The following is a 22,470-nucleotide window of genomic DNA, read 5'->3' as shown; positions in this document are numbered from 1 at the left end:
GCAGTCAGTGTACAGATATCTCCCTGAGAGAGAGGGGACTGAGAGACCCCAGTCAGTGTACAGATATCTCCCTGAGAGAGTGGGGGGACTGAGAGACACCAGTCAGTGTACAGATATATCCCTGAGAGAGAGAGAGGGGACTGAGAGACACCAGTCAGTGTACAGATATCTCCCTGAGAGAGAGAGGGGACTGAGAGACACCAGTCAGTGTACAGATATCTCCCTGAGAGAGGGGTGGCCTGAGAGACACCAGTCAGTGTACAGATATCTCCCTGAGAGAGAGAGGGGGACTTCAACAATTAAGTATTTTTCAATTATTTTTCCACAGATGGTGAATGCAATTCAGGCAATGAAGCTACGAGAGAAGATACGAAAGGATTTCCAAAGTTTCCTCCATTTCTCAGTATTGTATCTAATTGTGCATCTCGTTGGAATGTTTTGTGTGAACAATGTAGAGAAAGATTTAATTTTACACTAAAGGATTAAGGATGTGTTTTGTCTGTACCTGATTATGTGCTGTCCGTGTCCATGGGAGTGTTTGAGGGGACAGTGTAGAGGGAGCTTTACTCTGTATCTAACCCTGTGCTGTCCCTGTCCCTGGGAGTGTTTGATGGGGGACAGTGTTGAGGGATCTTTACTCTGTATCTAACCCCGTGCTGTCCCTGTCCCTGGGAATGTTTGATGGGGATAGTGTAGAGTAAGCTTTACTCTGTGTCTAACCCCGTGCTGTCCCTGTCCCTGGGAGTGTTTGATGGGGACAGTGTAGAGGGAGCTTTACTCTGTATCTAACCCCGTGCTGTCCCTGTCCCTGGGAGTGTTTGATGGGGACAGTGTAGAGGGAGCTTTACTCTGTATCTAACCCTGTGCTGTCCCTGTCCCTGGGAGTGTTTGATGGGGACAGTGTAGAGTAAGCTTTACTCTGTGTCTAACCCTGTGCTGTTCCTGTCCCTGTCCCTGTCCCTGTGATGGGGGGAGACAGTGTAGAGGGCGGTTTACTCTGTATCTAACCCTGTCCCTGTCCCTGTCCCTGTCCCTGTGATGGGGGGGGACAGTGTAGAGGACGCTTTACTCTGTATCTAACCCTGTCCCTGTCCCTGTCCCTGTCCCTGTGATGGGGGGGACAGTGTAGAGGGAGCTGTACTTTGTATCTAACCCTGTGCTGTCTGTGTCAGTGTGTGCTTCACTCTCCATTAACTGCGTGTGGTCTGATTTCAGGAGGTAAATGTTGATGATGACGATGATATCTGTGAGATCCTGAAAACCTCTCCGATGTCAATGAGGAACCGTCTGGAGACGAAGGCCAATGAGCTGAAGGGTGAATTTAATCAGCAACTGGAATTGGGTGAAGAACAGCGAGAGCGTGAGGTCACGGAATTGGATAATCTCCTGAAGGAAATGATTGATAAGTTCTGCACAGCCTACACGAGAGAGTTCCATCGGGCGATTTGTATCCTGAGGGACAGATTGCTGCAGGAGTTTAAAGGTTTCATCGAACAGCAGGTAACTGTTAGAAAATGATCAGAACTTTGTGACAGGACAGGAATAGCACCAGTTACAAAGCAGCTTTATCCAGGACTAATGCTGTGCTATCCCTGTCCTGGGAGTGTTTGATGGGGGGACAGTGGAGAGGGAGCTTTACTCTGTATCTAACCCCGTGCTGTCCCTGTCCCTGGGAGTGTTTGATGGGGGGGACAGTGTAGAGGGAGCTTTACTCTGTATCTAACCCCGTGCTGTCCCTGTCCCTGGGAGTGTTTGATGAGGGACAGTGTAGAGGCAGCTTTACTCTGTATCTAACCCCATGCTGTCCCTGTCCCTGGGAGTGTTTGATGGGTGAACAGTGTAGAGGGAGCTTTACTCTGTATCTAACACCGTGCTGTCCCCGTCCCTGGGAGTGTTTGATGGGGGGGAAAGTGTAGAGGAAGCTTTGCTCTGTATCTAACCCCGTGCTGTCCTTGTCCCTGGGAGCGTTTGTTGGGGGGGACAGTGTAGAGGAAGCTTTACTCTGTATCTAACCCCCTGCTGTCCCCGACCCTTGGATGGTTTGATTGGGGGACAGTGTAGAGAGAGCTTTACTCTGTATCTAACCCCATGCTGACCCTGTCTGTGTCAGTGTTTGATGGGGTACAGTGTAGAGGAAGCTTTACTCTGTATCTAACACCGTGCAGTCCCTGTCCTGGGAGTGTTTGATGGCGGGGGGGGGGACTGTGTAGAGGAGGCTTTACACTGTATCTAACCCTGTGCTGTCCCTGTCTCTGGGTGTGTTTGGTCATGGGGACAGCGTAGAGAGAGTTTTGCTCTGTATCTAACCCCGTGCTGTCTCTGTTCCTGTCCCTGTGATGGGAGGGACAGTGTAGAGGGAGCTTTACTCTGTATCTGACCCCGTGCTGTCCCTGTCGCTGGGAGTGTTTGATGGGGGGCCAGTGTAGAGGGAGCTTTACTCTGTATCTAACCCCGTGCTGTCCCTGTGATGGGGGGGACAGTGTAGAGGTAGCTTTACTCTGTATCTAACCCCGTGCTGTCCCTGTCCCTGGGAGTGTTTGATGGGGGGGACAGTGTAGAGGGAGCTTTACTCTGTATCTAACCCTGTGCTGTCCCTGTGATGGGGGGGGACAGTGTAGAGGAAGCTTTACTCTGTATCTAACCCTGTGCTGTCCCTGTCCCTGTCCCTGTGATGGGGGTGGGGGGGGGGGGGGGGGACAGTGTAGAGAGAGCTTTACTCTGTATCTAACCCCGTGCTGTTCCTGTCCCTGGGAGTGTTTGATGGGGGGACAGTTTAGTGGGAGCTTTACTCTGTATCTAACCCCGTGCTGTCCCTGTCCCTGGGAGTGTTTGATGGGGGGGACAGTGTAGAGGGAGCTTTACTCTGTATCTAACCCTGTGCTGTCCCTGTCCCTGTGATGGGGGGCACAGTGTAGAGTAAGCTTTACCCTGTATCTAACCCTGTGCTGTCCCTGTTCCTGGGAGTGTTTGATGGGGGGCACAGTGTAGAGTGAGCTTTACTCTGTATCTAACCCCGTGCTGTCCCTGTCCCTGGGAGTGTTTGATGGGGGGACAGTGTAGAGGAAGCTTTACTCTGTATCTAACCCTGTGCTGTCCCTGTCCCTGTCCCTGTCCCTGTCCCTGTGATGGGGGGGACAGTGTAGAGGAAGCTTTACTCTGTATCTAACCCTGTGCTGTCCCTGTCCCTGTCCCTGTCCCTGTCCCTGTGATGGGGGGGTCAGTGTAGAGGAAGCTTTACTCTGTATCTAACCCTGTGCTGTTCCTGTCCCTGTCCCTGTCCCTGTCCCTGTCCCTGTCCCTGTGATGGGGGGGGACAGTGTAGAGGGCGCTTTACTCTGTATCTAACCCTGTCCCTGTCCCTGTCCCTGTCCCTGTGATGGGGGGGACAGTGTCGAAGGAGCTGTACTTTGTATCTAACCCTGTGCTGTCTGTGTCAGTGTGTGCTTCACTCTCCATTAACTGCGTGTGGTCTGATTTCAGGAGGTAAATGTTGATGATGATGATGATATCTCTGAGATCCTGAAAACCTCTCCGATGTCAATGAGGAACCGTCTGGAGACGAAGGCCAATGAGCTGATGGAGAAATTTACACAGCAACTGGAATTGGGTGAAGAACAGAAAGAGCGTGAGGTCACGGAGTTGGATAATCTCCTGAAGGAAATGATTGATAAGTTCTGCACAGCCTACACGAGAGAGTTCCATCGGGCAATTTGTACCCTGAGGGACAGATTGCTGCAGGAGTTTAAAGGTTTCATCGAACAGCAGGTAACTGTTAGAAAATGATCAGAACTTTGTGACAGGACAGGAATAGCACCAGTTACAAAGCAGCTTTATCCAGGACTAATGCTGTGCTATCCCTGTCCTGGGAGTGTTTGATGGGGGGACAGTGGAGAGGGAGCTTTACTCTGTATCTAACCCCGTGCTGTCCCTGTCCCTGGGAGTGTTTGATGGGGGACAGTGTAGAGGAAGCTTTACTCTGTATCTAACCCCATGCTGTCCCTGTCCCTGGGAGTGTTTGATGGGGGGGAACAGTGTAGAGGAAGCTTTACTCTGTATCTAACCTCGTACTGTTCCTATCCCTGTCCCTGTGATGGGGGAGACAGTGTAGTGGGTGCTTTACTTTGTATCTAACCCGTGCTGTCCCTGTCCCTGGGAGTGTTTGATGGGGGGGGGGGGACAGTGTAGAGGGAGCTTTACTCTGTATCGAACCCGTGCTGTCCTTGTCACTGGGAGTGTTTGATGGGGGGACAGTGTAGAGCGAGCTTTACTCTGAATCTGACCGCGTGCTGTCCCTGTCCCTGGGAGTGTTTGATGGGGGGACAGTGTAGAGCGAGCTTTACTCTGAATCTGACCCCGTGCTGTCCCTGTCCCTGGGAGTGTTTGATGGGAGAGACAGTGTAGAGGAAGCTTTACTCTGTATTTAACCACGTGCTGTTCCTGTCCCTGGGAGTGTTTGATGGGGGGGACAGTGTAGAGGGAGCTGTACTCTGTATCTAACCCCGTGCTGTCCCTGTCCCTGTCCCTGTGATGGGGGGGACAGTGTAGAGGGAGCTGTACTTTGTATCTAACCCTGTGCTGTCTGTGTCAGTGTGTGCTTCACTCTCCATTAACTGCGTGTGGTCTGATTTCAGGAGGTAAATGTTGATGATGACGATGATATCTCTGAGATCCTGAAAACCTCTCCGATGTCAATGAGGAACCGTCTGGAGACGAAGGCCAATGAGCTGAAGGATGAATTTAATCAGCAACTGGAATTGGGTGAAGAACAGAGAGAGCGTGAAGTCACGGAGTTGGATAATCTCCTGAAGGAGTTGATTGATAAGTTCCACACGAGAGAGTTCCATCGGGCAATTTGTATCCTGAGGGACAGATTGCTGCAGGAGTTTAAAGGTTTCATTGAACAGCAGGTAACTGTTAGAAAATGATCAGAACTTTGTGACAGGACAGGAATAGCACCAGTTACAAAGCAGCTTTATCCAGGACTAATACTGTGCTGTCCCTGTCCTGGGAGTGGTTGATGGGGGGACAGTGTAGAGGGAGCTTTACTCTGTATCTAGCCTCGTAATGTCCCTATCCCTGGGAGTGTTTGACGGGGGGGACAGTGTGGAGAGACCTTTACTCTGTATCTAACCCCGTGCTGTCCCTGTCCCTGGGAGTGTTTGCTCGTAGGGACAGTGTAGAGGAAGCTTTACTCTGTATCTAACCCGTGCTGTCCCTATCCCTGTCCCTGTGATAGGGGGGACAGTGTAGAGGGAGCTTTACTTTGTATCTAACCCGTGCTGTCCCTGTCCCTGGGAGTGTTTGATGGGGGGGACAGTGTAGAGGAAGCTTTACTCTATATCTAACCCGTGCTGTCCTTGTCCCTGGGAGTGTTTGATGGGGGGACAGTGTAGAGGGAGCTTTACCCTTTATCTAACCCCGTGCTGTCCCTGGGTTGTAGGAGCACGATTCGGACGGGCTGTTTAAGTGTGTGAAGACCAGGCCGAGTCAGATGAGGAAGTTGCTGGAGGTGAAGGAGAAGGAGCTGATTGAGAAGTTTGGGAATTCGGTGAGAGGGAGATTGGAGGAGAGGGAGCGAGCGATGGACAAGCTGCAATCCCGGCTGCACAGGGAGAAGGAGATCTTCTGTAGGAAGCACAGCAACAACTTCACGAAAGGCGTGATCACCCTGGGCACTGGCGCCATTGGGGCAGTGGGGGGTCTTGTAGCTGCCTCTGTCCTAGTACCAGGCACTGCTGTGGCAGTTGTTGTTGAGGGAGCTGGGGCGGCCCTGGGGTTGGGCACCAGGAGCGGTGTCTGCATGGTGTTGGCAGCGGTCGGGGCCGGGGCCGGGGTGTGGGCTGGGCTTCGTGCCAGGGTGAACACTGTGATGAAAAGGGCCTAGATGGTTGGAGACACCACACCAAGTGGATCAGCCGAGGACAGGGAGGGCAAGGAGGTGCTGCTGAAGGAGCGGGACGGAGGGAAGGCAGGGGGAAGGGGGGGGTGGGGATCGGGGGTTGTCGGGGTGGGGGCTGAGCCGGTGGTCGGGGTGGGGGGCTGAGCTGGGGGTGCGAGCTGGGGTGGGGGTCGGGGTGGGGGCTGAGCTGGAGGTCGGGGTGAGGGGGGTGGGGGCTGGAGTGGGGCTGGGGTGAGGGTTGGGGTGGGGAGTGCCCTGTCATCGTCCCAGGCAGCTGGTGATGCCACACCGAGCAGATCAGCCAAGGACAAGGAGGACAAGAAGGCGCTGCTGAAGGAGCAGGACAGAGAGTGAGCTCCGAGCTGTGTCGGGGGGAGTGTTGGCGAAGCGGGGGGAGGGGGGGAGGGGGATTGAGGAGGGGGGGAGGGGATTGGGGGATGCAGGGGGGAGGAGAGGGTGCCTGCTGAAACCCCTCACATCGTCTCCATCAGTGACCTGTGTCCACACTCACTCAGCAGACACACCAGCTTCCCACACCCTAACAGGGAGCGATACACATTCCTGTCTCTCTGCCTGTTCCCCCACCCCCCCCCGTCACTGCTGGGTACAGGGACAGAAACTGTCACACTGACATTTCTACTTCCAAACGTTCAATGGATCAGACCATTCCATCAACAAACTGAACCTCAAACTTATTCCCTGACCAGCAGTGACTCCGGAATAGATTCTCCTGCAACACAACAGCCTTTAGTGTCAGCTACAGGCGAATGTGTGCCAGGACATGGATGCCATGTCACCCCTGGATACTTTCAGCAGCAGTGTTACAGAACTGAAATAGGAAGAGAAGTTCAGATGGTCCTGGGAATGGAGAGCTTTTAATGAGTCCGGAAAGAGAATAAAAACGGATTTAGAAAGAACACAACTTCCATGTCATCAACATGAGTCTGTTTCACAACGCGGGGGAAGATGGGCTCCACGCACTGCTCTGTGTCCGGGACTACGTCCACCCCAGGACTGTTCACTCTCTCCACCAAATACCCCAGCTCCCCACTCTGTACCAGGTCTGATACCCCCACCTGCAGGAAACACTGCAGTGTCGGAGGGACACCTCAGGGAGCCCCGTACTGAGGGAGGGTCAGGGCTGAGGGAGCCCCGCACTGTGGGAGGGTCAGTGCTGAGGGAGCCCCGCACTGTGGGAGGGTCAGTGCTGAGGGAGCCCCGCACTGTGGGAGGGTCAGTGCTGAGGGAGCCCCGCACTGTGGGAGGGTAAGTGCTGAGGGAGCCCCGCACTGTGGGAGGGTCAGTGCTGAGGGAGCCCCGCACTGTGGGAGGGTCAGTGCTGAGGGAGCCCCTCACTGTGGGAGGGTCAACACCGAGGGAGCCCCGCACTGTGGGAGGGTCAGGGCTGAGGGAGCCCCACACTGTGGGAGGGTCAGTGCTGAGGGAGCCCCTCACTGTGGGAGGGTCAACACCGAGGGAGCCCCACACTGTGGGAGGGTCAGTGCTGAGGGAGTCCCGCACTGTGGGAGGGTCAGTGCTGAGGGAGCCCCGCACTGTGGGAGGGTCAGTGCTGAGGGATCCCCGCACTGTGGGAGGGTCAACACCGAGGGAGCCCCGCACTGTGGGAGGGTCAGTGCTGAGGGAGCCCCGCACTGTGGGAGGGTCAGCGCCGAGGGAGCCCCACACTGTGGGAGGGTCAGTGCTGAGGGTATTCCGTATTATTGGAGGGCCACTGCTTGTGTGGAAAGTTAAATATAAACCTTGCCCAAATGTACAATGTCAGTCCGAATATTATTCTTCGTCCGTTCTCTATCTGGCTGTTTTACATATTTCACATGTAAAGCTTCAATACGTCTTTACCCAACAGTGATAAAAGAATTGTTTTAGCAACTCAAAGACTTGGGAGTAACCTAATCTCCACAGTGAGCTCCCAAAGCAGTGACACACGAAATCAACTTCACCATTTCTCAATATTCACATCTCCCCTGATGAACACAATAAGCAATTAATGAGTGCCAGAAGTGATCGTGAAATAACCTTGGGAAAAGGAATAAGGAGAGTCCCAAAGTCTTCTATACAGACCTTACAAAGAAGAGGATAACTAGGGAGAAGGTAGGACCACTCAAGGATAAAGGAGGGAACTTGTGCCTGGAGGCAGAGGATGTGGGTGAGATCCGAAATGAGTATTTTGTATCGGTATTCACCCAGGAGAAGGATATGGAGGTAGATCAGTTGCAGATCCAGGTAAAAAATGGCAGATGTGTGTAATCTGAATTAAGTGTGATGTGCTCCACTTTGGGAGATAAAATGTAAAGGAAATATCTACAGTTATTGGCAGGGGTCTCAGCAGTATTGATGTACAGAGGGATCTTGCGGTTCAAGTTTAGAGCTCTCTGAAGGTGGTTCCACAAATGGATTGGACAGTAAAGAAGGTTTACGGCATGTTTGCCATTATTGGTCAGGAAATTGAGTGCAAGAGTCAGGGTTGAAAATATGTTGCTGGAAAAGCGCAGCAGGTCAGCCAAGGAGCAGGAGAATCGACGTTTCGGGCATGAGCCCTTCTTCAGGGATCTTGGTGTTTGCTTGGGCTGCGCTTTTCCAGCGACACATTTTCAGCTCTGATCTGCAGCATCTGCAGTCCTCACTTTCTCCTGTAAGAGTCAGGGTGTCATGAAGCAATTTTATAACACCTTAGTTAGGTCACAAAGTTTAAAATCACACAACACCAGGTTATAGTCCAACAGGTTTAATTGGAAGCACACTAGCTTTCGGAGCGACGCTCCTTCATCAGGTGGTAGTGGAGGGCTCGATCGTATCCAAATCATGGTTAGGCCACACTTAGAGTATTCCCTTCAATTCTGAGCACCACGTTACAGGAAGGATGTGGAGGTTTTGGACAGGATGCAGAAGTGATCCTATCAGGATGCTGCCTGGGTTAGAGGGTATGAACTATAAGGAGAAGCTGGACAAACCCAGGTCATTTTCTCTGGAGCGGCAGAGGCTGAGGGGAGACTTGACAAAAGTTGATGAAAATCTTGAGCTGCATAGAGAGTTGACGGTCAGAATCTTTTTGCCAGAGTTGAAATGTCTAATACTAGGGGGCATACATTTAAGAAGAGAGGGGGAAGTTTAAAGGAGATGTGTTTTTACACAGAGGATGGTAGGAGTGGGGAACGCACTGTCAGGGTGTTGGTGGTGGAGGTAGATATGATAGGAGCGTTTAAGGGAGTTTTAGATAGGCACATAAAATGGAGGGATACGGAACAAGGGCAGACAGAATTGATTAGTTTAATTTGGCGTCATGTTCAAGGGCCCGTCCTGTGCTGTAATATGTATCCTTTCAGATATTTGGCTCTGGGAATTCTCTTGTTGGAACACAACATGCTGGGACATGAGAGGATTGTATTGGGTTGGGAATATGGTCCAGCCACTCTATAGACACGGGGATGTGTGTTTGTATGGAAGCCGATGGGATGTTGGTAAATAGCGCCATGACCCCATCAGAGTGGCTGTTAGGATCATAATGGGGAGAGGGTGGAGATGAATTGCTGACAGACTGTCGAGCTCAGTGTGAAAGGATGGGGGTTAATACAGGCTCCCTATCAGACTGTCCAATCCAATGTGGTTCATGTATTCCATGCACTGGGAGAGCAGTGGGATAGTCACGTGGAAAGTAGGCAGAACTTGCTCCGTGAGGTCGATATCACGGAGGACCTCAAGGAGGTGAAGGGCCAGCAAGCCTCGCTCTTTGCCTCGGAGGCCTCCAGGATAATCTTCCGGTCCAGGGTCCGCTCGGTGGAGACGTGCTCACGTTTCTTCATCCAGAAGGTGCACAAAGAGAGCTCCGTGCTCAGCAGCCTGAAGGAAGAAAATGGCTCGATAACGGCATCTCAGGCTGACGTCATGAGGATCAGTAAATCCTTCTATGCCAGTCTGTATGACGCGAAGCCGACTGACAGCGCGACCTCCCAGTCATTCCTGTCCTCTATCACGGAGGTCTTAGGCACCAGAACATGGGCGAGACTGGACCAGCTGCTGGATGAGCTGACCTTTCCTTCGAAAAGAATAAAACTCCCGGAAGCGACGGCTTCCCGGTCGAGCTCTGTCCCAGTCTGTGGGACTTGATTGGCCGGGACCTGCTGGAGGTGTATGTCAGTATGCTTTGGGCGGGTAGCATGAGTGAATCCCTGAGGAAAGGCATCATCACCCTCATCTACAAGTGGAAGGGGGAGAGGGAGGAACTCAAAAATTGGAGACCAATCTCACTATCAAATGCGGATTACAAAATCTTGTCAAAGGTCATCGCCAACCGGGTCAGGTCTGCTGTGGGGTCAGTGATTCACCCTGACCAAACCTGTGCTGGATGATCACTGAGAGTCTCGCACTCCTCAGGGATACGATTGCCTACGTGCAGGACAGAGGGTTGGACACCTGCCTGATCAGCCTGGACCAGGAGAAAGCCTTTGACAGGATATCACAATAGACAATAGGTGCAGGAGTAGGCCATTCTGCCCTTCGAGCCTGCACCATCATTCAATGCGATCATGGCTGATCATCCTCAATCAGTATCCTGTTCCTGCCTTATCTCCATAACCCTTGATTCCACTATCCTTGAGAGCTTTATCCAACTCTTTCTTAAATGAATCCAGAGACTGGGCCTCCACTGCCCTCTGGGGCAAAGCATTCCACACAGCCACCACTCTCTGGGTGAAGAGGTTTCTCCTCATCTCTGTCCTAAATGGTCTACCCCGTATTTTTAAGCTGTGCCCTCTGGTTCGGCACTCACCCATCAGCAGAAACATGTTTCCTGCCTCCAGAGTGTCCAATCCTTTAATAATCTTATACGTCTCAATCAGATCCCCTCTCAATCTTCTAAACTGAAGGGTATACAAGCCCAGTCACTCCAGTCTTTCAGTGTAAGGTAATCCCACCATTCCGGGAATTGACCTCGTGAACCTACGCTGCACTCCCTCAATAGCCAGAATGTCTTTCCTCAAATTTGGAGACCAGAACTGCACACAGTACTCCAGGTGTGGTCTCACCAGGGCTCTGTACAGCTGCAGAAGAACCTCTTTGCTTCTATCCTCAATCCCTCTTGTTATGAAGGCCAGCATGCTATTAGCTTTCTTCACTACCTGCTGTACCTGCATGCTTACCTTCATTGACTGGTGTACAAATCACACAGGTATATGAGAGATGTTCTCTCCAAAATGGGCTTTGGGGAGAGAATCTGCATTTGGATCAGACTGCTCTACACCAACATTGTCAGTGCAGTCTCCATCAATGGGTGGGAATCAGATAGCTTCCCAGTCAGATCTGGAGTCAGGCAGGGCTGCCCTCTCTCTCCTGCCTTGTGTGGGTGCTGCATAGAGCCATTTGCTGAGTCCATCAGGAAGGATGTGAGCCTGAGAGGGGTGACTATTCCTGGCAGCGGGGACCTGCAGGTTAAGGCCTCCCTGTACATGGATGACGTCGCCATTTTCTGCTCGGATCCACTGTCTATGCTCAGACTCATGTGCATGTGTGACCAGTTCGAATGGGCCTTGGGGACCAAGGTCAACTGAGGCAAGAGCGAGGCCATGCTCTTCGGGAACTAGGCCGACCAATCCTCTATCGCCTTCACCGTCAGGACCGACTACCTGAAGGTGCTGGATATTTGGTTTGGGGGGCTGGGGCGTGCGCCAAGTCCTGGGAGCATACCAGCAAAGTGAGGCAGAAACTGGGCAGATGGAAGCTACGTTCGCTCTACATCTTGGGTAAAAACCTGGTCATCAGGTGTGAGGCACTGTCATTGCTGTTATACGTGGCACAGGTCTGGCCTATTCCCAGAACCTGTGCCGCTGCAGTCACCCAGGCCATCTTCCAGTTTATATGGAGGTCAAAGATGGACTGGGTCCGAAGGGACTCGCTGTACAAAGATCTGGGCAACGGGGGAGAAATACACCCAATGCCACCGTCACCCTGATGGCCACCTTTGTGTGTGGCTGCATCAAGCTGTGCGTGGATCCCCGGTACACAAACACCAAGTGTCACTACTTATTGAGGTTCTACCTGTCCCCGGTGTTGCGAAGGATGGGCCTGGCCTCACTGCCGCGGAACGCTCCGAGTAGTTGGACCATTCCATATCACCTGTCCTTCATGGAGAAGTTTATGAAGAAAAACACCTTTGACCACAAGTCCGTCAGGAAGTGGTCAGCACGTAGTGTTCTTGAGAGCCTTCGGGAAAAGGAGAGGGCGGATCCTATCGAGCGGTTCCCTGAGCAGACTGTCAAAGCCATTTGGCAGAATGCCTCATCGCCAGAACTTTCCAACAAGCACCAAGACATGGCTTGGTTGGTGGTGAGAAGGGCTCTGCCTGTGAGATCCTTTATGCACGCCTGGACACTCAGCCGCACCACACGCTGCCCTCGAAGCGTCTGCGGGGGGGACGAGACTGTCACACACCTCCTTCTGGAATGTGCCTACGCAGAAGAAGTCTGGAGAGGAATGCAGTGGTGTTTGTCGAGGTTCGTCCCAAGCAGCACCGTGACGAGGGTCTCTGTGCTCTGTGGCCTGTTCCCCGGGGCGCACACCGAGACAAACATTAACTGTGCCTGGAGGATCATCAACTCGGTGAAGGACGCTCTCTGGTCGGTCCGAAACCTGTGGATCTTCCAGCTGAAGGAGTTGACCCCAACTGAGTGTTGCAAACTGGCATATTCCAGGGTCCAGGACGATGTGTTGAGGGACGCGCTGAAGCTTGGGGCAGCTGCCGCCAAGGCGCGGTGGGGAAAGAACACCGTGTAACATCTGCCTGACTAAGCACAGGGGGCCGACGCAGTAAGGGGGCTCTGCTGACCCCCCTGTTAAATATGTAATTGTACAGACTTGTCTATATGAATGATTTCTGCGTCTCTGTATACCAAGAAATGGAATGTTTACAGATGTATGGCAGGACCAATTGTACAGATTAGCAAAATATTTTATGAATAAAGTATATTTTTGAAATAAATAAAAATCACGTGGTTTCCCAGAATCTGTGGATTAGACTCAATTCGGAAAAAATGAAGCTGAGTGCAGTGATTTCGTGACACTTTTGGACTGAGCCCAGCCCTTGTATTTCCTGCACTGTGCAGCTTATCACTGGGGACTGACTCCAACGCTCTCACTCCTGGAGAGAGCTCGGACTGAGTGAGAGGGTCTGATCCCAGCTGGATCTGTCCAGGACCAGCTTCCAGTCTCCTTGCTGCCAGCCCAGGTGACACCAGCACTTCACCAGGTACTGCCACCTCTGTCTGTGTGTGTGTGTGTGTGTGTGTGTGAGAGACTCATGTACGGTCATCGAGGGCTTAAAGGAACACCAGACACGACCTTTTCAATTCCTTATCCTGTACCGTCTCCCTCTGAAAGTCTCTCAGTCTGCCTCTCTTACAGACATACTGGAACTTGGGACAGTTTTACTGTTGTCTCTGTACGTGTGGCTGCAATTCAGAGCTGGTTTGTCTCAGTCTGATCCATCAAACACTGCAGAGGCTATTAACATGACAGCGAACCTCCGACAGTGCGGGGCTCTTGCCCTCTGTAATCTCAAATATCGAATGTTAATAATTTCCTTTTTTGAAACTGTTGAGGGCAACAGTCTTTGAAAACTGCTGAAAATACAGCCATCTGATCCTTCTGGAACCTGGGAATAAAAAAAAACAAACGATCTCGAAGGTTTTTTTAAAAAGCCTAGCAAGAAAGGAAGACCGAAGAATCGAAGTTTTTATTTTAAAAAATAAAAGATGGAATTTCAAACTGTCTGAGTTGTTTTAAAACGATGCTCAAAAGATCAGAGTGACAAAACTCCGAAAAAAAGTCAAAGCAATCAGAGTTTTTTTTAATTCCTCAATTTAACTCGTACACTGGCTGCTCACAATCTGTCCGAGCCGGAACGTGCCAAAAGGAAGATCTGTGTCTCCTCAAGAGGGGGCCCTCTTAGTGCGAGATTGGGCGAAGGAGCCGGCAAATGCGGTCTATTCAAAAAGCAAGGGTCATTAGTTTCTTGAGTGACAATTCGAGGGATTGAAGCTTCAGTGATCCATGCTGAAGTTCCGCAATTACATTTGAAAGTTGCACATTATTTATATGTTTTTTTTAAGAAACAGTGCAGCCTTAATTCCAAGAAAGACCAATCGCATGTAATAAAGTGACATGATTTACAGCAAGTTAATCCGATGATATTTTCTTTAAGAAGTGTGGGATGTGGGAAAAATAGTGTTACTTCTGCAATTCCATTTACTTGTACAAAGTAAATGGACTCACAGCAGTGTGTGATTGTTTCAGCCAAGAGCTGAGTCAACAAGAATGGAAACTATGTGGAGGAAATACGTAGTTGTTTTTGTATTAGCTAAAATTGTATGCCAGAATGAAATGTGACTGCAAAACAATGGTAGATATTACAGGCGAATAGATAAGATGCTGTGAGGTGGCGGGGGGGGGGGGGGGGGAGTTAAGATACGCCTGTACAAACAGTTGTATAAACATCTGTTTCCCACTTTTACAGAGACACAGGAACAAACCCCAATTAAAAGGGTCAGAAGGATCAGTATGGTAGGGGAAGGCACAGATGGAGGGAGGAGATAATGCTGAAGAAAGGATATACCTAACAATGACCCACAGTGGGCTGAGGTCAAACTGCCTTGTGAGGCCAGAAATAAGCATTTTGTCACAGACAAGGCCGGATAAGGCAAGAGATAAACAGGAGCAATGGGGCCAGTCTTAGGGAAGTGGAAGATGTAAACAGGGGAGGAGCAATGTAAAACAAAAGAAACTAAATTATTTAAATATTGTGTATTAATTGAATTTGGGGTGTGTATGTCCCTTGCCTTATAGACACTGGACATCACACCCTCTTGCAAGAGTAAAATAAAGGACACGACTGATTCAGATTTTGTCTCGGACTGCAATTATTGAAGTGTGTGAGCTTTGTTTCTCACAGAAGGGTATCTAGTTTACGTCAATTGTCATTAGTTCAAGGTTAGTTCAAATGATCAATTAATGTGTCAGTATTCATCTTATGAAAACTCGCTTGTCCTCTTATCTTTGAACTGCAAGTTAATTCTACAATTCAGCCGTATTTCCTCTTCCTCCGAAGAGGAACGAAGGGCAGGCAATGGGGTTTCCTCGTCCTTGTTTAAGTGGAGAAGGAGCATTTTCTGGGCGGAGCCAATATTGTCAATGGAAGCAATACCAATAAAAAGACCAAACAATAGCATCATTATAGCCATATAAATAAGCCAGTTGTACCATGAATCAAAAGCCCAATCTCCCCATCCCACACCTTCATTCACTTGGGCTGACAAAAGTGTGTATCTTAATAATATGTCTAGTAATGTTTTCAATAAGATCAGTGACCCCCATAATGCATTTTTCTTTAACTATAGCGCAAACGCCACCTTCCTTTGCAGGTATGTAATCAAGGGCATAGCGATTTTGTCAGACAAATAGGCACAATTCTGAAAGCGGTTTCTATCAAGGCAGCACTGCTCTCATTTCCCAAAATTGTGCGCCGCAAATCAAATAATTACGGTTTTGGTGACTAATAATTCCTGAAGACCCTCCTAATGAAAGAACACTAAGAGCTGCATATGCCAATGAGCAAGTTTTGCTTCTTGATATGGCTTAAAAATATATTGCTGGAAAAGCGCAGCAGGTCAGGCAGCATCAAAGGAGCAGGAGAATCGACGTTTTGGGCATAAGCCCTTCTTCAGGAAGATTCCTTTGATGCTGCCTGACCTGCTGCGCTTTTCCAGCAACACATTTTTAAGCTCTGATCTCCAGCATCTGCAGTCCTCACTTTCTCCTTCTTGATATGGCCTTTGGATTCTTCCATTCTGCACAGAAATTAGGAGAATCTGAACATTTAAGAGGGGAATTCCGATCTCGTTGCCAGGCAATTGGACAGGGTACAGTAGTAGGAAGGAGTGTTCTGACAGCTACAGCACGAGGAGCACTTGCTTCATTCAGGACAAGGTAGTTAGATGCTTTATTATAACTGGAAAAAAAATCCTGGTTTAGTATCGATAATGGAGGAACTTTCCAGTAGGAAGTAGGCCTATCTTTGTGTCTAGGAGAAAGTGAGGACTGCAGATGCTGGAGATCAGAGGTGAAAATATGTTGCTGGAAAAGCGCAGCAGGTCAGGCCGCATCCAAGGAGCAGGAGAATCGACGTTTCGGGCATAAGCCCTTCTTCAGGAATGAGGAATGTGTGTCCAGCAGGCTAAGATATCTTTGTGACTTCCCAAAGTATGTGGATAGTCCACAATGATATAATTTGGGCCTGGGCGTTGAGGGTGTAAATCGTCTCATCGAATAAGGTGAGTTTCCTGATGAGAAACATGGCCGAGATCCCAAAATGGCTCTTCTCACCCAATAATCGGGAAAGTATTTATGCCGTTAGGGGTATCATAATGAAGGTGGGTGTCATTACCTTCTCCATATAGAATTTCAATTCCAGCGGTAATAGGGATACCCTTTCCGTTAAGGCATACACACGAGATGCGAGGTCCTTCAGAGAAGCAATGACGACTAATACATTAGCACAGGGAATAATTTTAGACACTCTGACAGAAGCACACCCCCATCCGTTACCATTGTAGCAATTTGGATAGGATATTGCAGATTTATTGGAGGAAGTCCGTAAACAAGGAGCAGATGGGGAGAAGTAATAACTAAAAGAGGTATCACATCCTGGAAATACTTTAGTATTGTTCCACATCCCCATATTAGGATTTGTCAGGATTAAAGGGATAAAAGAATCTCTCGGTGAAGTAGGAGAGTAACAAAGTACTTCATCCCCCTGCAAATATTTTATGATGGGTTTCTAAAAGCAAATTATAGGTTAAAGGTAACATTCCCCCTTTGTCTCTTTGATTACGTGACTTATTTAAATGAGGACAAGGCTTATCAGGGTTTCCCATAGTACAGCTGACATCAAATTTACACATAACACCTTGACAAGGTAAAGACCATCAGGTCGACTGTCCTTTCTCCCCCTCTGGAACTGGGGGACATGGTTCGTCAGGTAGACTAACCTTTAGCCCCCTCTGGAACTGGGGGACACGGTTCGTCAGGTCGACTGTCCTTTCCCCCCCCTCTCTGGGACCAAGGTGTCACTGTGTGTCAGGTCGACTGTCCTTTCCCCCCCTCTCTGGGACCAAGGTGTCACTGTGTGTCAGGTCGACTGTCCTCTCCCCCCCCTCTCTGGGACCAAGGTGTCACTGTGTGTCAGGTCGACTGTCCTTTCCCCCCCCCTCTCTGGGACCAAGGTGTCACTGTGTGTCAGGTCAACTGTCCTTTCCCCCCCTCTCTGGGACCAAGGTGTCACTGTGTGTCAGGTAGACTGTCCTTTCCCCCCCCTCTCTGGGACCAAGGTGTCACTGTGTGTCAGGTAGACTGTCTTGTCTAAATGGGTGTGTTGTCCAGCTGCTTATTTGTTCTCTGTTCACTTTCAGAACGATGTCCCCAGTCTCAGGTGAATCCCTGCAGCTCGCGTACGTTGAGAAAGATGCGTTGCTTCTTAATGAGGAAGCTTTTAAACGCTGTTTCTTACGAGAGGATGTGAAGGATGGTCCAGTGTGTCTGATTTCTATCATCGGGGAAGAGAGGAAAGGAAAATCCTTTCTACTCAACTATCTCCTTCGTCGGCTCTGTCATCAGGTCAGTAACAAGCTACCATCACTTCCTCTCTCACTCTGGTTGGTGAACTCTGCTCATTACTTATCTTTCCAAAAGTAGGCAGAAATAACAGCAATATATATTTGTAATATATTTAAGTTTGAAATTGATCCTTGTACTTTCATATCCATTTTTCTGCATCAATTTTCCCAATTTCTTTCTCTAAATCACAAAACCGTACCTCTTTCTCTCTCACACCTTCTGTCATCAATCCTCATCTCAATCTTCCTCATGTCCTATTCACAGTCCTCAGACCAATCAGTTACTTGTTGCCAGCTGAATCTTCATTTGCACCAGGCTCTGGATTACAGCTTCTCTACACCTTCTCCTGCTGTGCTGGGGCCAGCAGCTGTGTAAACAGCGCTTACAAATGAGTGTCAGCTTACTCGCTTTCTAAATACATGCTGCACTCCTTGTTTTGAAATAAATTCTTTCTCATGTCAGCCCATTATGCAAACAAAGACGAAAGTATTAAGTCATGGTCTTTACAGAGGTCAGATTTGTATTTGCCCCTTGTTGGTTCCCTCACCACCTGCCGCAGGACCAGCCCAGCAGCTATGTCCTTTAGGACCCAACCAGCTCGGACACTAATGCTGCTGATGAGTCACTGTTGGTGGTGGACATTGAAGTCTTCATTAGTACCCTTGCCATCCTCAGTGCTTCCTCCTGTTTCATCAGCTGAAGGAGGATGGTATGTAGTAATTAGCAGGAGGTTTCCTTGTGCGTGTCTAACATGAAGCCATGAGATTCCCCTCCCGACTGACTGTATCCCACTGATGGGACAGGACATCGAGGAACGGAGATGATGGTGACTGTGAGACAGTTCTCCCAGTTTGGGCACTAACCCCCAGACATTACTAATGATGCCTTTGGTGGGTCAATGAAACAGCTCTTCAGAGGTTGGCTACCCAACCCCATCATCCGCCACTTACAACTGCATGGCCTTTGACAATAGCACTGCCTCTCACTGAGTCAGGCATTCAGCAACTCAGTATCCCTGACATATATCCTCTTATGTCAGCCAGGGCTCCCTGATTGGACCAGGTTAACAGGCCCATTCAGGGAGCCCATATTCTACGAGGTCCAACTGACTGACCTCATTCTAATCTCTACAGTTGACGGGGCTGTTTCTGCCACTGGTGTTTCTGATATCTTTGTCAATCCCAGATAGTCCATTTGTTTGTTGAGATTCCATAATAGTGTACTTATATCGAACTGAGTGACTTGCTGGGGCATTTCAGTGTTCAGTTAAGAATCAATCAGATTGCTGTGGGTCTGGAATCACATAGCCCAGACTATGTGGGGATGGCACTTTCCTTCCTTCAAGGACATTTGTAAAGCAGATGGCTTTTTCCATCAAATTGTGAATATTGTTATGACTGTGACCAGGGTAATGCATTGACAATCAAACACCATTACTATCCCATTCACAAGTTTGATTTGGAGATGCTGGTGTTGGACTGGGGTGTGCAAAATTAAAACTCACACCAACACCAGGTTTAGTCCAGCGGGTTTAATTGGAAGCACACTAGCGTTCGGAGCGACGCTCCTTCATCAGGTGATAGTGGAGCAGAATCATACAACCAGGAGAAAGTGAGGACTGCAGATGCTGGAGATCAGAGCATAAAAATGTGTTGCTGGAAAAGCGCAGCAGGTCAGGCAGCATCAAAGGAATCTTCCTGAAGAAGGGCTTATGCCCGAAACGTCGATTCTCCTGCTCCTTTGATGCTGCCTGACCTGCTGCGCTTTTCCAGCAACACATCTTTTAGCTCAGAATCATACAACGCAGACTTTATAGCAACAGATTTGCAGTGTTATGGAATGTAGTATTAAACAAATTTAGCTTGAGTTTTTCATCTTTTAGAATGACCATGTTAGTTTTGGTTCCTACAACTGTAAATCCCAGGACATTTTAAATGTTACATTCTCAAGATGGCTTTTAACAACAGGTGTCATCTCAGCTCAGATAATGCAGTGAAGGTGTGAAGTTAAACTCCGTCTGTGTCCCAGTGTTAGGTCAGGCTGGTTCTAGTTCTAAAGTGGGAGGAACAGGAGCTTACCTGAGTTTATGCAGCTTTTGAGTAAAATATCATGGAATTCTGCAAGGACAAATTCACCTCACACATTTGTGTTTGTCATGACTTGGAGATGCCGGTGTTGGACTGGGGTGGACAAAGTTTAAAATTACACAACACCAGGTTATAGTCCAATAGGTTTAATTGGAAGCACACTAGCTACACACACACACACACACTCACCTCCAGACCCTCTCTCATATGCTATCACGCACAGCCCTCACACTCACACTCACACTCACACCCACACACGCACACACTCGCTCAGGATTCCCTGCACACACACAGACACACCACACACACCACACACACACACACACACACACACACCACACATACACACACACACACACACAGACACACCACACATACACACACACTCTCCTCCAGACCCTCTCTCATATGCTATCACGCACAGCCCTCACACTCACACTCACACCCACACACGCACATACTCGCTCAGGATTCCCTGCACACACACAGACACACCCCCACACCACACATATACACACACACAGACACACCACACACACTCTCCTCCAGACCCTCTCTCATATGCTATCACGCACAGCCCTCACACTCACACTCACACCCACACACGCACACACTCGCTCAGGATTCCCTGCACACACACAGACACACCACACATACACACACACATCTCCTCCAGGCCCTCTCTCATATGCTCACACGCACCCCCACACGCACACACTCACTCAGTATTCCCTGCACACACACACACACACACACACACACACACCACACACACACACACACACTCTCCTCCAGGCCCTCTCTCATATGCTCACACGCACAGCCCTCACACTCACACACGCACCCCAACATGCACACACTCGCTCAGTATTCCCTGCACACACACAGACACACACACACCACACACACACACTCGCACACACACACACACTCTCCTCCAGGCCCTCTCTCATATGCTCACACGCACTGCCCTCACACTCACATCCACACACGCACCCCCACACGCACACACTCACTCAGTATTCCCTGCACACACACACACCACACACACTCACACACACACACACACACACACACTCTCTCCTCCAGGCCCTCTCTCATATGCTCACACGCACAGCCCTCACACTCACACACGCATCCCCACACGCACACACTCACTCAGTATTCCCTGCACACACACACACACACATACACACTTTCCTCCAGACCCTCTCTCATATGCTCACACACACAGCCCTCACACTCACACACGCACCCCCACATGCACACACTCATTCACTATTCCCTGCACACACACACACACACAAACACTCTCCTCCAGACCCTCTCTCATATGCTCACACGCACAGCCCTCACACTCACACACGCACCCCCACACACACACACTCATTCACTATTCCCTGCACACACACACACACACATACACACATACACACACACACACACACACACACACACACACACACACTCTCCTCCAGACCCTCTCTCATATGCTCACACGCACTGCCCTCACACTCACACACGCACCCCCACACGCACACACTCACTCAGTATTCCCTGCACACACACAGACACACAAGGGCTGTGATTGAATGGTGGTGCAGGCTCGAAGGGCAGAATGGCCTACTCCTGCACCTATTGTCTATTGTCTATTGTGTGTGTGTGTGTGCAGGGAATACTGAGTGAGTGTGTGCGTGTGGGGGTGTGAGTGTGAGGGCTGTGCGTGTGAGCATATGAGAGAGGGTCTGGAGGAAAGTGTGTGTGTGTGTGTGTGTATGTTTGGTGTATATGTGTGTGTGTGTGTATGTGTGTGTGTGTGTATCTGTGTGTGTGTGAGTGTGTGTATGTGTCTGTGTGTGTGTGTGTGTATACGTGTGTGTGTGTGTCTGTGTGTGTGTGTGTGTGTGTATACGTGTGTGTGTGTGTGAGTGTGTGTGTGTGTGTATACGTGTGTGTGTGTCTGTGTGTTTGTGTGTGTTTGGTGTATATGTGTGTGTGTGTGTGTGCATGTGTGTGTGTATACGTGTGTGTGTGTGTGTGTGTGTGTGTGTGTGTATGTGTCTGTGTGTGTGTGTGTGTATACGTGTGTGTGTGTGTGTGTGTGTGTATACGTGTGTGTGTGTGTGTATGTGTCTGTGTGTGTGTATGTGTGTGTGTATACGTGTGTGTGTGTGCGTGTGTGTGTGTATGTTTGGTGTATATGTGTGTGTGTGTGTATCTGTGTGTGTGTGAGTGTGTGTATGTGTCTGTGTGTGTGTATGTGTGTGTGTATACGTGTGTGTGTGTATGTTTGGTGTATATGTGTGTGTGTGTGTGTGTGTGTGTGTGTAGTGGGGTCACCTGTAGTGTGACATGAACCAGTTGGTACCAATGGGGATGCCCTCACCTGGGACCTTGGGTTCATGTCACACTGCAGGTGACTACACCACACTATACACTCTCTCACACACATGCATGTACGCACACACACTCCTCCAGAGCCAGACACTCACGCAGACCCTCTCTCATACCCAAGCTCTCTCTCATATGCATTCAACTGCCCTAACCTCCATTCCCACTCTTCTGAATTCCTAATAAGACTATTGAGAAAAATACTTACCTTCCCAAACTAGCGACAGAACCATTTTTTTTTTGGTTAGAGGGGGAGGATGAGTGGGAGACACTGCCTAAGTTTCGGGTAAATCAACCCCCCAAGTACATGACCTCACTTACCCATCAGCCCTGTGTCTGCTCCCATTCAGCATGCCCTCTGCCTATTTACAAGGTTCATTTTTAAAGGGTTCATTGACCACCCTGGCAACCCCC

At 49.6% G+C, this 22,470-nt stretch overlaps 2 protein-coding genes across 6 annotated transcripts in view; both read left to right on the top strand.

The window, feature by feature from the left end:
* Positions 1-5,968, top strand: part of LOC140454000 (RING finger protein 112-like) — a 54,487-nt gene extending 48,519 nt beyond the window's left edge. For 4 of the 5 annotated variants that reach the window (XM_072548918.1, XM_072548917.1, XM_072548921.1 and 1 more), the window contains 5 exons: positions 329-403; positions 1,216-1,500; positions 3,481-3,765; positions 4,632-4,907; positions 5,441-5,968. In XM_072548918.1, the coding sequence (XP_072405019.1) occupies positions 329-403; positions 1,216-1,500; positions 3,481-3,765; positions 4,632-4,907; positions 5,441-5,884 (1,365 nt within the window). In that variant the 3' untranslated portion in view covers positions 5,885-5,968. The remainder of the gene's footprint in view (positions 1-328; positions 404-1,215; positions 1,501-3,480; positions 3,766-4,631; positions 4,908-5,440) is intronic. The other variant, XM_072548920.1, reaches the window with a different exon arrangement.
* A 5,782-nt stretch (positions 5,969-11,750) lies between these two features.
* Positions 11,751-22,470, top strand: part of LOC140454001 (RING finger protein 112-like) — a 50,827-nt gene continuing 40,107 nt past the window's right edge. The window contains exons 1-2 of the mRNA XM_072548922.1: positions 11,751-13,157; positions 17,374-17,578. Of these exons, the coding sequence (XP_072405023.1) occupies positions 17,378-17,578 (201 nt within the window). The 5' untranslated portion in view covers positions 11,751-13,157; positions 17,374-17,377. The remainder of the gene's footprint in view (positions 13,158-17,373; positions 17,579-22,470) is intronic.

This window comes from Chiloscyllium punctatum, chromosome 28 (assembly GCF_047496795.1).
Source record: "Chiloscyllium punctatum isolate Juve2018m chromosome 28, sChiPun1.3, whole genome shotgun sequence".
Lineage (NCBI taxonomy): Eukaryota > Metazoa > Chordata > Chondrichthyes > Orectolobiformes > Hemiscylliidae > Chiloscyllium > Chiloscyllium punctatum.
This window is presented reverse-complemented; position numbering and strand designations above follow the sequence as displayed.